The sequence below is a fragment of the Dryas octopetala genome, chromosome 7, assembly GCF_963921425.1.
Source record: "Dryas octopetala chromosome 7, drDryOcto1.1, whole genome shotgun sequence".
Taxonomy (NCBI): Eukaryota; Viridiplantae; Streptophyta; class Magnoliopsida; order Rosales; family Rosaceae; genus Dryas; species Dryas octopetala.
In genome coordinates, this window is record NC_141372.1 from 13,831,343 (window position 1) to 13,848,388 (window position 17,046).

The 17,046-nt window shown below is 34.9% G+C and overlaps 1 protein-coding gene across 3 annotated transcripts; it reads left to right on the plus strand.

The window, feature by feature from the left end:
- The first annotated feature begins 5,931 nt into the window (after positions 1-5,931).
- LOC147279896 (uncharacterized) lies at positions 5,932-15,000 on the plus strand. 3 transcript variants are annotated; one of them, XM_086251563.1, is made up of 7 exons: positions 5,932-6,076; positions 6,685-7,253; positions 7,406-7,561; positions 8,322-8,432; positions 10,131-10,175; positions 11,362-12,035; positions 14,388-15,000. In XM_086251563.1, exons 2-7 carry the CDS (start codon positions 6,704-6,706, stop codon positions 14,748-14,750), a joined length of 1,899 nt encoding a protein of 632 aa, XP_086107689.1. In that variant the 5' UTR covers positions 5,932-6,076; positions 6,685-6,703; the 3' UTR covers positions 14,751-15,000. The 3 variants fall into 3 exon arrangements, with proteins under 3 accessions (XP_086107689.1, XP_086107687.1, XP_086107688.1); XM_086251561.1 differs by lacking the exon at positions 5,932-6,076 and adding an exon at positions 6,419-6,545; XM_086251562.1 differs by lacking the exons at positions 5,932-6,076; positions 10,131-10,175 and adding an exon at positions 6,419-6,545.
- Positions 15,001-17,046: the final 2,046 nt, after the last annotated feature.

A 17,046-nucleotide genomic window follows, 5' to 3' on the forward strand; every position in this document is an offset into this window, starting at 1 on the left:
AAAAAAAATATGCTAAATGCCTAAATAGTGACTATCCTTTCAATATGTGTCATGAAGCCATGATAGATAAAAAAGGACAATAGAAGAAAAAAAAAATAGTGCAACATACAATCAGATTCACAAAAAATTTAAAAAAATGTGTTGCAATGTATGAAGATAAAAGATAGATGAACATGCACAGTAAGCAAAAATGGTATTTTTTAAATTTTTTATTACATTTTGACTTATTTGGAATTTTGATAAATTCCAAGTCAGGAACATTTTGACGTAACTTATTATGCGATCAATTTTGACCTTTTTGAAACGGTGGCAATGCCTGTAATTTAATTATGGTATTTCTTATGTCCAATTTTGGAGTGTTCATAATTTTATTTTATTCATTTTGGTCAATGGTTACTGTTATGGTATTTTGGAAGAGTGCTCCTATTTGCACACCCTTTTTTTTCTTTTTGCACACCTCCAATCACTTAATTAGTGAATTTATCCTAACCTCCCAATTTGAAAAGACCCTAATGGACAACTCATTTACACACCCATCTCTCTTCTCTTCTCTGTTCTCTTCCATCTCCAGCTTCTCTCTCCTCTCTCCAGCCTCTCTCTCTTCTCTCTAGTTTTTCTCTCCAACGACGAAAACCACTGCCCTCATAGCCCAACCCAACCCCGCGCCGACTTTCCCAGCCCAGCCTCGCGCCCAGCTTCTCCTTCATCTCTAGCTTCTCTTTCCTCTCTCCGGCTTCTCTCTTCTCTTTTTGGCTTTTCTTTCCAGCGACAACCAAGCACTCCCAACCTAGCCCCGCTCCACACCCAACCTAACCCTGCGCTGACCCTCCCAGCCTAGCCCCGCGCCCAACTTCTCTTTCCTGTCTCCTCTCTCTAGCTTTTCTCTCAAGCAACAACCCCGGCCCTCCCAGCCCAACCCCGCCCCACGCCCAACCTAGCCTAGCCCAGCCTAGCCTTGTGCCAACCCTCCTCTCCTCTCTTTAGTGCTGAACGGCCTGTGACGGGGACTATGGTAGTGCGATGTTGTGGTTGGGTGTCGGAGCTTGTTTGCATTTGCGGCTGGTCTTGGCGGGGTGGCTAGGTTGATAAGCCAGAGAGAGAAAGAGAGGAAGGAGAGAGAATGAAAGAGAGAGATGTGGGGTTGGGGTGCTGCACGCAGTGGTGTGGGGTGGCTGAGGTGGGAGGTGGGGTCGGGGGTGGGGTGTGTTTGTTGGTTTTTGGTGGGAGGTGTGTATTGTTTGGATGTTGGGTGGGGTGAGTAGAGTTTGATGGGTGGGGTGGGTGTGCAATGAGAAATTTGGTGAGATGACTAATTTTGGGGTATTTTGGTAATGAGAGAGGTGTGTTAAAGAGAAATTTCAAATTTTAGGAGAGGGTAAGGGGTGCGTAGGAGAAAAGGGTGTGCAAAAAGAAAAAAAAAGGTGTGCAAATAGCAGCACTCTTTTGGGATGTTTGGGGTGGCTGGTTCTTGTCGCTGGGGTGTGTGGTCGCAGACAGAGATAGAGAAAGAGAGAGAGGAGAGAGGGACGGAGAAAGAGAGAGAGAGAGAGAGAGAGAGAGAGAGAGAGAGAGAGAGTGTGTGTGTGTGTGTGTACGGGGGTGGTTGGGTTGAAAAGCTAAAGAGAGAAAGGGAGGGAAGAGAGAAGAAAAGAGAGAGGGGTTCGGTGTGGGGGGAAGAAGAAGAAAAAGAAAAAGAAGAGAAAGGGTGGGGTTGGGGAGGACGTATACTGGGTTCATAAAGAAATCTTCTGGCATAGTGCAATTTGATACAACAAGAAATCACTTTTTGGCTATTGGTGAAGATAACCAGATAAAGTTTTGGAATATGGATAATACAAATGTTCTTACTAGTACAGATGCTGAGGGTGGACTTCCAGTAAAATTACTCATTATACATTTAATTTTACTTTCAAATATTATGAGTAAATAGAAGATACCCTTGTTTTGAGATTCCATTCATTGATTACTTGAGATTCAACAAGGAAGGAAATTTGCTTGCTGTTACCACGGCTGAAAATGGATTCAAGGTCCTTGCAAATGCTGATGGTTTCAGATCCTTAAGAGCAATCGAAACTCGATCTTATGAAGCATCCAAAGCACCTATTGAGATAAAGGTTGTTATTTCTCTTTCCATGCTATTCTAACCTTTTCATTCATTTGCTTTTTTTGTTTCATGACAAATTGACTTTCTCTTTGCGAAGTGAGAACTTAATTTGATTCATGTTCATGGAAGAAGAAAAAGAAAAAGAAAAGGGGAGGGGGGTTGTGTACGGGGATGGGGTGTGTTGGGTGAGGGAAGGAGAAAGAGAGAGAAAGAGGGAAGGGGCTGGGTGGTCTTTTCCCTTGATTTTTTTTAAGAGGGGTGTGCAAAAAAAAAATGTGTACAAATAGCAGCACTCATTTGTAATTGGCAAAAAAAAAAAAAAACACAAAAAATTATAGAAAATTCCAAAAAAATTTCAACAGCTAGCTATCCCAATACTCTTATCTACCTCATTCATTCAAAGTTTTCTTCACATCCATCTATCTTCTTCCCCAAAATTTCATCAAATTCTTAGTTTTCAATATGGTTAGAGGTTTTTCGAAAAACTTATCGAAAATTGGGTAGTTTGATGGCACTCGTGTCTTGTTAAACTCGGTGGATGCAAATGCACCCTGCATCTGTACATTTTTAGGTTGCAGATCCTTTTTTAGGTTTCAAATGCATCTTTTTAGGTTGTAAATAATATGTTTTAGGTTGCAGATGATATGTTTTAGGTTGTAGATACAGGGTTTAGGTTGCAAATGCAGCTTGAAAATGAAGCTTTCAGATGCAGGTTAGGTTACAGATGCATCTGCCGAGCGCTCGATAAATAGTTTTAGTTTCTACTTAATTTTTTTTTTGTCGACGGAGGTTTGAGTTAAATTTTTTTTCTCATTTTGGGTTTCTAATTAAAGCATCCTACATTTTAACTGAGTTAAGTCTTAATACCATTGGTGTTGCATTAGCTGATACCCAAAATTTGAGCACTATTTGAGTGCAAAATAGATTTGGGTATATTCGACACTCATAAATGGCTTATTATGTGTGACCTAGAATTATTATCTACAACAACTTTTAGTTGTCTAACTACAATTTCATACGGACTTTTCGTCACACATCCTACTTGTAATTACGTGAAGGGGGTGATGAATTTCAAAGTTTGTTTATTATTATTATTATTATTTTTTTTTGTAAAGAGATATTTGTCACTATTTATAAAGTATGGTAATTTGTCACTACATAAAGTAAAGTACAATCATAACCACGTGATGGCCTGGGGGCATGAAAGATATAATATATGAACAAAAAAGCTTTCAGATGCCATTCTCATCAAATCAGTCATGCCGTAACTAAAGTGATAAAGATATAATATAAAAACATATCATTTGCATATTCCTCTCTACTATTCCGTAACTAAAGTGAGAAATCTCATCGCATCGCAATTATGAGTGTGGTAAAGTTGAATTTCTCTCATAATCAAACAAAGTTGTCCAACAATAAAAGTTCATATTTTAGTTTTTTTTTTTCTTCAAAAAGTATCACTTAATTTGAGAAAAGAATCCAGAATGGCATGACTTGAAAATTTTTTTTTTTGGCCATACATGACTTGAAAAATTTATTCCCCCTTAATAACAAAACAGCATAATAGTACTTATCGTGCTTTCTGCATAAACACACTATTATTTAATTCAAAAAGTAGTTTGAATTATAACACTATGAAAGCTACTCTCAAGTCCAGTATAAATTTCAGAATTATTCATATGCAAATATTTTCAGATTCTTTGTTTTGTTTTGTTTTCTTTCTTTATATATGGAAAAGATTTTCATATTCTTAGTTAGAATATTTGAGGTCTTTTTATTTTTCATTAATTAATTGTGGTCTTTTGAACTATAAATATATATACATGTAAGTTATGAAATTAATTATATGTTACTAATTCACTCAAATTGTATATTACACATACAATCATTAATATCTAATTAAATTACTCACTTTAAAACTTACTCTAAATATTATTTTAAAAAATTGTACATTTATATCTATCTAGATATATAAAACAAACTCTCTGCTTAGGTGAAATTTTCATGAAATCCAAAATACCCTCCTACTAAATAAATGTTACAGTAAAATAGTTTAATAAAGTAAGGACAAAATAGTAATACAATAACTTAACAAAATTTAAATTAAATAAATCAAAACATGCACTAACTCACTACTCTCTCTCTCTCTCTCTCTCAAACCATGTTATAACACAAGCTCAAAGAAAAAAAATTAACTAAAACATTAGGGCATAAAAAAACTCAGTTATTCTTCTATCTAACTGTTAATGTTTTAGAAAAAAAACTATTAAATAAATAATTTAAGTTAAAATAATAAAACATATATTATTGTGAGTTAACATTAAACAAAAAAGTTGATAATTTCATGGTGAGAAAACCTAGTTTTTGTTAAATAAAATTATGTTTAATTAGTAAAAATTAATTACAATTATACTTAATTTTATATTGAGTTTTAAGTTTATAAAATATATTTATATTTATATTTTAATTATATTTATGTTTACTTAAAAAAAAATCTGTGGTGCTGGATGTGGTGGTGTGTGCGTGTGTGCGTGTGTTGTGTTATAATTAAGAAAAGAAAGAAAAGAATACTTGAGAGAAAGAAAAGAAGAAGTAAAGAAGGAGAGAGAGAGAGAGATGAAAAAGCAAATTGAAGAAAAATGAGTGTGTGAGGCACATACATACCATAATAAATTAGTTTATAAATTTTGTGTATAGTTGAAACACACATTAAGTTTTCCCTTATATGCGTCCAAAATTTTGATAGACCGTTTGCTGGATAATGCATTTATTATAGGTAAAAATTTGACCATCGTAAGAAGTAAAAAAAGGTAACTATTTTTATGGTAAGTGTTTGGGCTAAATTGGAATAGAATTAAGAGGATGAAAATCAATCGGCCAGATTATTGTTTAGTTGGCCAGAATGATGCAATGACTTTAGTTTCGGCCAAAAATCAAACACTTAGTTCATGCTTGATAAGTGAGGTTGGCTTGGGTACGTTAAATAGAAGGTTGGGCTACTTTTGAATGAAAATGGATCCGATCTAAGCTAAATGAAATAGGTTGAGTTTATTTTAATTGAATCTTTAGATGTGTCTCAATGGGGCCAGCCAAATTTAGAAAAATAAGTTGAGAATTAATTCCGACCTAGTGTATTAAGAGATCAGATTTAGAAAATAGGCACAGTTGACCGGAATGACTTTGAGCAAATCAGTGATTTCTTTATTAGGGAAGGCTATCTTTTTTTTTTGGTAACAAGGCATGAAGTAAAATTTTCTACAAAGAATTGTCATCAACATCTCAGTGTGCATTACGTGGAGATTAATTCTCATCAACATCAAGCATGTACTTTAACTGTTAAACAGTACTTCGAATTTCTCTATAGTTTCTGGTCTTGTGGGAAACAAGGAGCACCAATTTCATTTATCATCCGTAATCTTGCTTTCGATCAATTGGGCTATACCCTGGCCACTTAACTATTATTCCTCATGTTTCTTATCTTTGGATAGTATATTCCTTTCCTTCAAAGCAAGAATCACATGCTCTTTTTCTGTAGGAAAATTCCCTTTTTGGGTCTTCTCAATGCTTCAGTACTATATATTTATTATAACTGCAAACCTGCTTAAAGAGAAGTAGGTAGGAAAAGCATAAAGAAGACAATAATATATATATATATATATTTACTTAAAAAAATGTGTGGTGTTGGATGGATGGTGTATGCGTGTGTTGTGTTATAATTGAGGCTGGGTTTGACTAGCAAACCCAGCAAAACCCAGAATACTCGAGAGAAAGAAAAGAAGAAAAGAAGAAGAAAGAAAGAGAAACCGAGAGAGAGAGAGAGAGAAGCAGTCAAACCCAGCAAAACCCAGAATACTCGAGAGAAAGAAAAGAAGAAAAGAAGCAAAGAAGAAGAAAGAAAGAGAAACCGAGAGAGAGAGAGAGAGAGAGAGAGAGAGAGAGAGAGAGAGAGAAGGAGAGAAGCTAGGGAAGGAGGTAAGGTTCCTAGACTTTGACACCCTCTGTTTTCTTAGACTTTGAGTTTGATGATGATTTCTAGTTATATGAGGGTTAAAAGGATGGTTGGAAACTGATTTGGGGTGTTAGAATCCAATTAAGGAAATTGAAGTGGGTTGAAAATTTAAAAATCTGGAAAATTTTCTGTTTTGGATAGCCTAATTTGTTACCCTGTGTGTATCTTGCATTGTATAGTTTTATTTTGAATTATCTTTATATGTTTGTAAAGAAGAAGTACATATTTTCGAAATGAGAATAAGATTGTTAAATTTGGTGGCTATTTAATTGGTCAAAAGTCGGGACAAAATTAAGATAAAAACTAGAAATTTTGGAAAACATGGGCTGAAGGAAGAAGAAGATGAATGGTGCTCCAGCAACCCCACGCGCACTGCCGACATGTAGACATGCGTGCGGCAGCGCTGGTTGCTGGGAAAAGTTCCTACCCACTGTAATTTTTATTCTGAGTTCGATGATAGCTTTCGTTTTACAATCCAAGACCTCTAATTTAGCGAGTGCATTACAATCCTGTAATTAGAGTGTGATTCACTTTGAGATTTACTCTTCAATCCTGTACTGGGGTGTGACAGATCTGTAGAAAATCAAGAGATGGAGGTTAAAATGCAGCAGAGAAAGAAGGGCAAAAGTCCATTTGTAGGGATGGAAGAGCCCTATGGGTGGGCCATGGACAGCGAATGGGAAAAGGTGATACGACACATGGAGTTCGAGGGCAACAGGCACAAGTTACTGACCGCAATGACACTGGAAAAAGACACTGTATTTCACGTTGCAGCCGCAAGGATCCGCCGAGGCAAAGACGTGCTCAAGAGATTGTTTGATCTGTTACCCAATGATGACCTGAAATCCGAAGCCTTGATGTCGTATAATTGCCATGGAAACATTGTTCTCCACGAGGTTGCTGCTTTCGGAAATCGAGAAGCAGCACAACTCTTGTTGGAGATATTGCCTGAGTGCGGTGGTGGACGCCTACTAGAGAAGGCCAACGACTTGGGAGAAACCCCAGTCTACCGGGCTGCTGCTTTTGGGCGCACATACATGGTTAAGTTTTTTGCCAACAAAATCGATTTAGCGAAGCACTTCCACAGAGAAGCTGATGATATGTCCGTTCTTCATATAGCCGTCATTACCCAACATTTTGGTATCTCTCTAATCGCATCCGTACCCTTTACGTACATGCATATATGCAAATATAAATTAATTCGATTCCTTTTGATTTTACTTCTCTAGCTTCTCTTCTTTAAAAAAGAATAACGTACATACTCTCATCTTTGATTTGCCTCTCCAACGCAGAGACTGCTCTTTGGTTGCAGACGAATTTCAAAAATCTTAGAAAAAAAAGGGAAGATAAAGGTTTGACAAGCCTTCAATTGCTAGCCCAAATGCCATTGGCCTTCAAACCGAGATTTAAACACACAAGCAAATGGATCGCAATGCTCATTTATTACTGTACGTACGACCTGCTCTATAGCGCTAAGGGATGTAGCTAAGAGGGATCTTTAAATAACTTATTTAAGAATTTCCTGTTAAATTCACTCTTTATTATTTTACTTCGATGATTCAAGCCGTCTATTTTTTATGTCTCAATTTAACAATTATTCTTTCAAAATTTTAGACACATCGATCAAAAACACCATTAACACATTTAACTGTGACAAAATAAATAGGAAAATATAGTTGTTTAATTTTTGATAAATATTTAATCAAATGGTTATATAGTCTTTAATTTGTCCAATTTTTTGTAACAATAATTCTTCATTAGAGACTTAAAGAAATAGATCAACAACTAGAATGGCCGGTTAAATGGTCTTCCATTTGTCTAAATTTTTTATTTAAGAAAGATCTTATTAATGAAACCTCTCTCTCTCTCTCTCTCTCTCTCTCTCTCTCTCTCTCTCTCTCTCTCTCTCTCTCTCTCTCTCTCTCTCTCTCGGATTGTTGAAAAACTATATGGAGGGGGCCTATCCACCCCATCCCACATTTAACACTAAATGTGAGATCTCATATCTGAAGAAATGTATATATATATATATTTTTTTGGATGAGATATTGGAACTTAGGATGTCTATAAACAACTTGAAAAGAAATACCAACAAACTAATTAATAACTAATTGTTATATATATATATGTTTTGATGAAGTAATTTCCTAATGTTTGTAGACGCACTAACCAGAACATATACTGCATTATTTATTATCTATTATGCAGGCCTTCCTGTTGAAGATGATGATCTGGTCCAACCAAATCAAAAGTACGATGTGGAGAGCAGATCTGGTAGAAATCAACCCCGCCAATCTTTCCGTTGGAAGAAGCTTTCAGGTAATCAAATTCTAAGACCATCTAAATAACACCTAATTATGTTATTACCATCCATAGTTTCAATTGATTATCGCTTTACCACTCAAATGTTTATTTGTCTCATTTTACTACCTATAACTATATATATTTTCAAGTCATCCCACTTTATCTTTTTTTGTCCATTCCGTCACCTAAACTATCAAAAATGCTAATGTGACAAAAGCATTTTTGTAACCAATATTGACTGATTAGCTGACGGAATGAACAAGAAAAGGTAAAGTGGGACATGGCGATTGTAGGTGGTAAAATGAGACAAATAAATATCTCGGTAGTAAAATGAGAATCAACTAACACTATAAGTGGTAAAAACACAATTAAGCATTTAAATAGTTATGATGCATATCAAATGCTAAAATGTTTTAAGGGAAAATTATATCAAAAGGACTAATAATATACCATATTTTTCAGTTGAGGACTCGCATTTCACTTTCATTCAATTAAGGACTAGTGTTAACTAAGTATTTCAATTAAAGATATTTTGTCACTTCTGTTAGTATTTCCGTTAAAAATTGATCATGTGACCTGCACCAGTTTGCAAGGGTAAAAAAGTATTTTCAGATTAGTTTTTTATTATTAAATATATAAATAATTAATAATTAAATAAAAAATTAAAAAAAAACAGAAAAAAAATTAAAAAAACAACCCAGCTAGCCACCACCCACCGTCCACACCATCTTTTCCCAGATAGCGACTCTAGCCAGGCCTCCCTTCCTCTCATTCCCTCTCTCCTTTCTCCCTTTTTCTCTTTCGTCTTTCCCTCTCTCTCCTCTCTCATTTCTCTCTGCTCACTATCACTCTCTCTTCGATTAGGAGCTAAGGCTCGGGTGTGGGGGAAGGGGTTGGGGGGCGTTGCCGGCGTAGGGAACGGGGATCGATCGTCGCTGGCCGAAGTGGGGATGGGGTCCTGGTGAGGCTCGGGTGTAGGGTGGGCTAAGCTTGGGCTGGGTGGGTCGGGGCAAGGTTGGGGCTGGGCAGGTCGTGGTAGGGCTAGGTTGGGCGGGCCAGGTAAGGGATGGGGCTAAGGCTAGGTTGGGAGGGGGAAGTCTACCCACCCCTCTTTCTCAGTAGGGAAGATTCGGAAGCAGAGGGAGAAAAAAAATGAAAGGGAGAGAGAGAGGAGAGAGGGTGGGTGGTGGCTGGTCAGTGGTGGTGGGGTCGGAGGGAGGGGATGAGTGGGGGAGGGGGTGGTGGGTGGGGAGTGAGGAGTGGCTGGGTTGCTGCCTTGCTGGGCTCTCAGTTTTTTTTTTTTTTTTTTTTTTTTTTCATTTTTTCATGTACGTTTTATTTAACTATTAATTATTTATCTATTTAATAATAAAAAACTATTCTGAAAATACTTTTTTGCCCTTGCAAACTCGTCATGTGCAGGTCACTTGATCAGTTTTTAACGGAAATGCTAACGGAAGTGACATAATATTCTTGATTGAAACACTTGGTTAATACTAGTCCTTAATTGAATCAAAGTGAAATGCGAGTCCTCAACTGAAAAATAGGGTATAGTATTAGTCCTTTTGATATAATTTTCCCAATGTTTTAATTCTTAATATCGGATACCTGCCCATTTATATATATATATATATATAATTTTAATTATTAATATGTAAGATCCAATTGAAGTACTGTTCCTGATCAAGTTGCATGCATAAATTAAAATTGCAGTTTTTCGGATGGTGTACTTTTCCATATGGAACTTCCTCTCAAAAGGTTAATATTTAATTTCTTGCCTTTAATTAGTACTTCATATACATTTAAATTCATCAAGGATATATATATATATATATATATACACATAAATGATCACCTACTCACCATTAGGCGAGGAATTTCTAGCTCACCTATTCACCCACTCAATATATATAGAGCGTGCATGTAATTCAATGATCAGAATTTCCCTATAGAGATCGATTGGAGAATTTAGGTGCCTATAGAGATTGGAGAATTTCCCTCTTTATAGTGAGTGGTTGATCATTACTTAATTCTTACTAGCCTCTTTGCACTTGCTCCAGCGAGTGCGAAACGCTCTTTCTATTGCGCAAACACCGATATTTTGGCAAGCGTAAGAAGTTTAATTGATACCGAAAAGTAAATTTGAGAAAATTAATTAAGAAGAGAGATGCGGCAAACCAATTCTTATGGACATAAAAGTAAATTTGGGAAATAGATAACCAATTATTGGATTTAAGGCGAAATGGTCTCAGCCATTCGAACCCGAAGATAATTAAAAAACTGTTATGTTTTATTATATAGATATACAGTTTTTCTCTAGGGCGGACATATCCGTTTTTTTCTTTTTTTTTTTGCGGATTTCCGGCCAGCATCGACGACGTGTGCTAGGCAGTAGTTCTTTTATAACAACCGAGCGCTACAACAAGCCCTCGGCACCGTTTCTTCCACTGATTTTTTGGGATACTTTCCAACATATGGTTCACCCAAAATTTCGGAGTTCAAATCTAACATAAAACCAACAAACTAGTGCCGAGCTCTTCGGAGAAGAAGAAAAAGACACTGTCGAGCACTCAACAGTGTAACTGAGCACTTGCCTTGGAAATCCATTAAAAACAAATTGTATGTATATATATAGGCCCCTTCAGTTGAGGTATACCTCATCTTAAATATGATAAGGTATGCCTTGTGGGACACACTCCTCATTGTAATTTGATGATCAAAGCCGTTTAATTTCTAAGTCTCTATATAAGGATCATCCAAAAATAAATAGATAAATTAGAAATCATTAAGATATCTAATTGTGATAGAATAAATTAGTGATTCCATAAACACCTGAAATGATGGTCCTTTAATCAAATGGTTAAACAATTTCTAATGATTTTTTTTCCTTTTATATATATAAAAGCATGCACTTACTGCCTTTATATTCTCTTACCATGAATAGCATTGCCAACAATCCATATAATTTGGAAGGAAAAGAAAAATCAAAAATCACTCGAGAAACTCACCCATTTACTCGTCAAGAAAGACTTTTCTTGGAAGAAGAGTCTGAAAGAAAAAGACACGACGATTTATCTGGGGTCAGTGGAAGATCTTATTAGCCCGCATGATGATGATGATGATGATGATGATGATGATGATGTTGATGATAGTAAAGTAAAGGCCCCGGACACCGCACAAGATTATGGGCAAACTCATGACAAATATGAAGGAGAAAAAGTAAAGGCCCTGGACGCCGCACAAGTGAATCTGACAGATCAAGAGGAGCAGAAACAAATCAATGTAGCCAAAGCTAAGCGGTTTACCCCATTACTTACAGCAACCACCACAGGAGCAGTGCACATTGTGAAAGAGATATTGAAGGTGCATCCTCAGGCTGTTGAGCACGTTAATGATAATGGACACAACATTTTGCATTTGGCCATAAGGCACCGTCAGTATGAGGTATTTAAGCTTGTCAGAAGAAGAAAATTCATTTTGTCAAGGTTGGCTTCAAGGATCGACGTTGAGGGTAACACCATATTGCACCAAGTTTCTGATAGCAGATATTACAGTACAGCAGATCAGCAAATAAATGGTCCTGCCATGCAACTGCAAGATGAGTTGCACTGGGTGGAGGTCAGTGACTGACTTATATATATATATATATATAATATATGAATTTTCTCTAGAGAGGACATCCGCAAATTTCAATATTTGTGGATGCAGACAGAGTGTTGACACGGCACCGACATGGTGCCCACATGGTCGAGATATGCTACAGCCAGTTTGTGTTAGCATCATGGCGGCACTATGTCGTCGCTCTGTCCGCATCTACAAATTTTGAAAAATGCGGATGCCGCCATAATGCCGACATGAGATAGACAGTGTGTTGATACAAAATTCCAAAACTTGCTGCAACACATCAGAACTTGCTGCAGCACATCATCTATGGATGGTGTCGATACACTGTCTACCCCATATCGGCATTTGCAAATTTTGAAAAATGCAAATATTCTCTCTAAAGACAAATTATATATATAGATACAGGTTCCTTCTATTGAGGTATATCTCAACTAATTTATGTGGAGGTATGACCATGTTCGGGCCCACACGAGTCGTTTTGTGTCGATCTGAACCGTTCGCAAGGATCATCTTCATTGATAGATCATCCTTGCAAAAAATTAGTCAAATTTAAAATCATTTATCTAACTTTGATAAAACAAATGGACGGTTTTATCGAAAATATTTGGTTCGTCCATTTATTTGATCAAATTTAGATAGACAGATGATTTTCGATTTGGCTAATTTTTTGCAAAGATGATCTATCAATGGAGATGTAAAAAATGAATGGTTCTGATCGACACAAAATAACTCGTGTGGGCCCTAATAGGATATACCTCAACATAAATAAGTTGAGATATACCTCAATAGAAGGAGCCTGTACATATATATATATATTCATGTCCCTTTTATATGAAATTAATATTATTGTATATAATTGTACGTAACACTATCATGTTGTGTAACTAATTCACGTATTATAATATGAATATATGTTATTAATATTATAACTAAAGAATAAACTCGTGGAAGGGCTGACATTGGTTTGGTTTTTACTGAACCAACCGATTCTCAACCGAATTTTTTTGGTTTGGTAAATTGATTTTTACAATTCGAAAATCGAAAATCCGAAATTGAAAAAATCTAGAAAATAATTGGTTTAGTTTTGATGAAAACCAAAAAAAGTTGGTAAATTAACCAACCGAAAGAAACCGAACCAATTATTACCAAAAAATTGAAATATATACCAAAAATTTGTTATATATGTGCTTATATAATACTAAAATACCATAAATGTAGTATTGTACCAAAAATACTAAACTATTAATATATATTATAAACAACTACAAGAAAATATAAATATATAATATTATCAAAAGTGTAGGTTAAGATATATAGTCATCATCTAATAAATTAAAGTCATACATAATTTTCATATTTATCAGTATATATGCATATTAAACTAATATATATGATAGGTACTAGTGTATATATATATATATATATATATACTATTAAACTACCTACTTGTACTATATAATATATATTGTTTGAAATACTAATATTAATATTAGGGTTTGAAATTGCCACTGATTTTTTGGCTTTATGTGGTTTGGGTGAAGTTTTTTCAGTGGCACGATTCATTTAAATGATTTTTTTTTTTGCGTCGATCTATACGATTGACCCCAAACGTACATTAATATTATTGCTATTAATACTAATATTATACTAAACTACCTACTCGTGCAAATATATATCCACCAAACCTTATATGTTATGCATCATATGATTCATATTTAATTAAATTTCAATTTATATCGGTATATAATTAGTATTATTATAATTAAACAAAAAATAAATCAAAGATATATCGAAAATAAGCCAAAGTTAAACCGAAAGTATTAAATACCAAAATTATTGAAAATTGAAGTTTACCAAAAATTATCAAACCAAAAAAATACCGAAACCAAAAAATGCCGAAATCAAAAATACCAAAATTTTTTGTTTTGGTAAGCCCCAAATCCCAATATCGAACCAAACCAACCAATGGGCAACCTACTCGTAGTCCACCCATATTATAACACGTGGATTGATTCCCTAGCTATGTTACGGTTATATATACAAAATTTTATCTCCTTAATTATATATATTTAGGACACAATATATTAAAATGTTGATTAATTTATTGAATTTTAGATCGAACCTCCAAAATATTAATTTTTGAATAAAATTTAGATATATAGCGTTTGAGGTAAATATTAGGTCTTCTAGTAGCATCTTTTAATTAACCTGGCATGAGGAATTGAAGATCGAATTGGAGTTATATATGAATTATAATTAAGTACGTAAACAAATGAGTTACTCTAAGAAAAATCTTGGAATCCCTTAAATCTAAATGGCCCCCTTTAATTTATATGTACCCTGCAGCGTGTGCAAAAGATAATACCACCTCATTATAGCTTGCACCACAACAAGGAGAATAAGACAGCAGTGGAGCTATTCAATGAAAGACACAAAGACCTTCTAAAGTTGGCACAAGACTGGATGAAAGACACTGCTCAGGCATGCACAGTCGTGGGGGTTCTGGTGGCCACCCTCGTCTTTGCAGCAGCATACACGGTTCCTGGTGGTAACGACCCAAATACTGGCCTTCCTATTTTCCGAGATTCTCCCTTCTTCTGGATCTTCACCATCATGGACATTGTCTCGCTTTGCTATGAATGTGTGAAATTCATATATAAGAAAATTATTAGGAAGAGTTTGCTCTGTTTCTGGCGGAAGAAGGTGTAATATTAATTGCATCTTGATTTGTGCGTGAGCTAAAAGTAACTCAATGCATGCGGTTAGAAAGCAAGCATGAAGCAATAGCTCTCAGTTGGGGTCCCTCACAATTATAAATTTTATAAGCAATATATTAAGAATAAATAGGGTTGTCAAAATAAATTGTATGGTGATAAATATACGGTGATTTGATTTGTAAGTACGATTTGGCTGGTCAACCATGCACCTAGTTTGGATGTATATATGGAGAAATTTAATCTCTTATTGTTAATTGTAATGTGCGCAAATATTGCTGAAATTTTATCTATTACGGTTAAGTGCATAATGTGAGTGGGTACAAATGAATTAATTTCCATTCAATCTACAAACTTGCTCAATTGTATATATCCACTCACATTTTGCATTCAAACCATAGTTTGCAATATTGATGTCGAAACTGTCTGCATCTCCGTTTCTGGTCTCTTCAATTCCATCCAAAAGCTTAGAAATTCAAAGCAGAGCTCGTGAAATGGAACACATCTACTCATGATGATGAAGCTATCATAAAATTGGTTGTGGTAAATGTGAACGATCTTAAAGTTGGTCTTTGCGGACGTGTAGTTATGGCACTGAGCAATACAATGACATCAAGGAACCTATATCACAAGTACTTGAGCTCTTTAGCTACTTCCTCTGAAGATGAAGAAAAGCTAAGCTTGAGTCAATAAAACTGATTTAATTATATATTTTAGGCCCAAGGAAAATTATTTATACAGAACTCAATAAAAAGCTTGAGTCAGACGAAGCTGACTCAAGATTTAGCATTATACATGGTCCCTCTCCCTCATGATTGTCCAAAATTCATTCCTCGTTGAAACAACTTTGTAGCTTCATATGACACCATTAGCTGATTTTTTTTTATTTTTTTTCTGAAAATAGCAAAAAATTTAAGAGATAATTAGATTTAGGTTCTTTAGAAAAATAGTTTTTAGATGAAGATCAAAGGTATTTTAAAATTTATAAGAAAATCCTTTTAATTCATAATAAAGTCTTTTTAATTTATAAAAAAATTATTTTAATTCATAATAAAGTATTTCCCCAATTTGAAGGGTATTTTCTCCTATTTGAAGGGTATTTCCCCTCCTAGAGTGTAGAGTGGGCTTTGTAGAGGCTGCATATTAGGTTTTAACTTTGAGATTTTGGGCCACCCAAAATCTCAGAATTAAAACCTAATATAAAGCCGTCAAAAAAGAAAAATAAAATGACTTAATTAAAAAGTCTAAATTACTATCAGTATTAGTCTAAGAAAAATTCATAAAATGGACTGCAATCTAAGTCTCTCTTTTAATTAATTTGTAGCTTACAATGAAAACATCTAATTAATTTAAGAGAAACTTAGGGATAGGTCCAATTTGTTTGTCACAAAGGAAGCCAATCTTTAACAGAGAACAGATTCAAACTTTGATCATTTTGTGTGCAAGGATAATTGCAATTTCTACCACGAAAACTACAAGCTCCAACCCTATATACACTGACAATCTTTATTAATAAATTAAAACCTCATATATGTTCAGCAAATAGGATCGATAAAATGGGGGACAAATTTTAGTCATCTCATGATCCAGTGAGACCACATGTGTTGCACACAGAATCTACATTCAGTGAACTATATAACCAAACAAAGGCAGATACTATTAGAAGAAGATAAAAAAGTGGACCATGAAATCCTATTAGAAGAAGATCAGCGACAACAGAGGAATTAAGAATCCTATCAGAAGAAGATCTTTAAAGAAGAATGGATTGAACCTTTGATCATTGTAAGGATAAATGCATTCTCTACTGCGAAAGCTACAAGCTACAACAATACTCTGAAATTTTTTATTAATTAAAACCTCATATATTATCAGTACAACCTAGTCATGCATGTGTTGCACACAAACAATAAAAAGTTATAATAAACTAAGCAAAGGCAGATACTATTAATTAAAGTAGCTAGGGAGCAGACATGAAACACAAAGTAACCAAAAATTGATTTATGCTGTAATTTTTAACTTTGTTAACTATTAATTAAGTTAATAAGCAAAGTATATATTCGAGAGATTTTACAAAATTCTTATAGAAGGGTACTACATAATCGTGATTGCAAGCAGGCAGAGGTAGCTAGCTAGCTAGCTCGCCTATATAAGAAAGCAATGGCCAAAACTTGATAGTGCAGTGACTGTTGGAGGAGAAATGAAATAAGAAACACAAGAGTGAGGTTACTGCAAAAAAAAGTTAAGCAGAGAAACACAAGGATTTGAGTTGCTACAGCGGAGCTCTTTGATTG

What these genes read in the sequence shown, in the direction of transcription:
- LOC147279896 (XM_086251561.1), top strand. Translation starts at nt 6,460, where the DNA reads ATGGTGCTCCAGCAACCCCACGCGCACTGCCGACATGTAGACATGCGT. An exon ending in CGCAATGCTCATTTATTACT is followed by an intron (nt 7,562 to 8,321) that starts GTACGTACGACC and finishes TCTATTATGCAG; the next exon opens with GCCTTCCTGTTGAAGATGAT. An exon ending in ATGGAACTTCCTCTCAAAAG is followed by an intron (nt 10,176 to 11,361) that starts GTTAATATTTAA and finishes TACCATGAATAG; the next exon opens with CATTGCCAACAATCCATATA.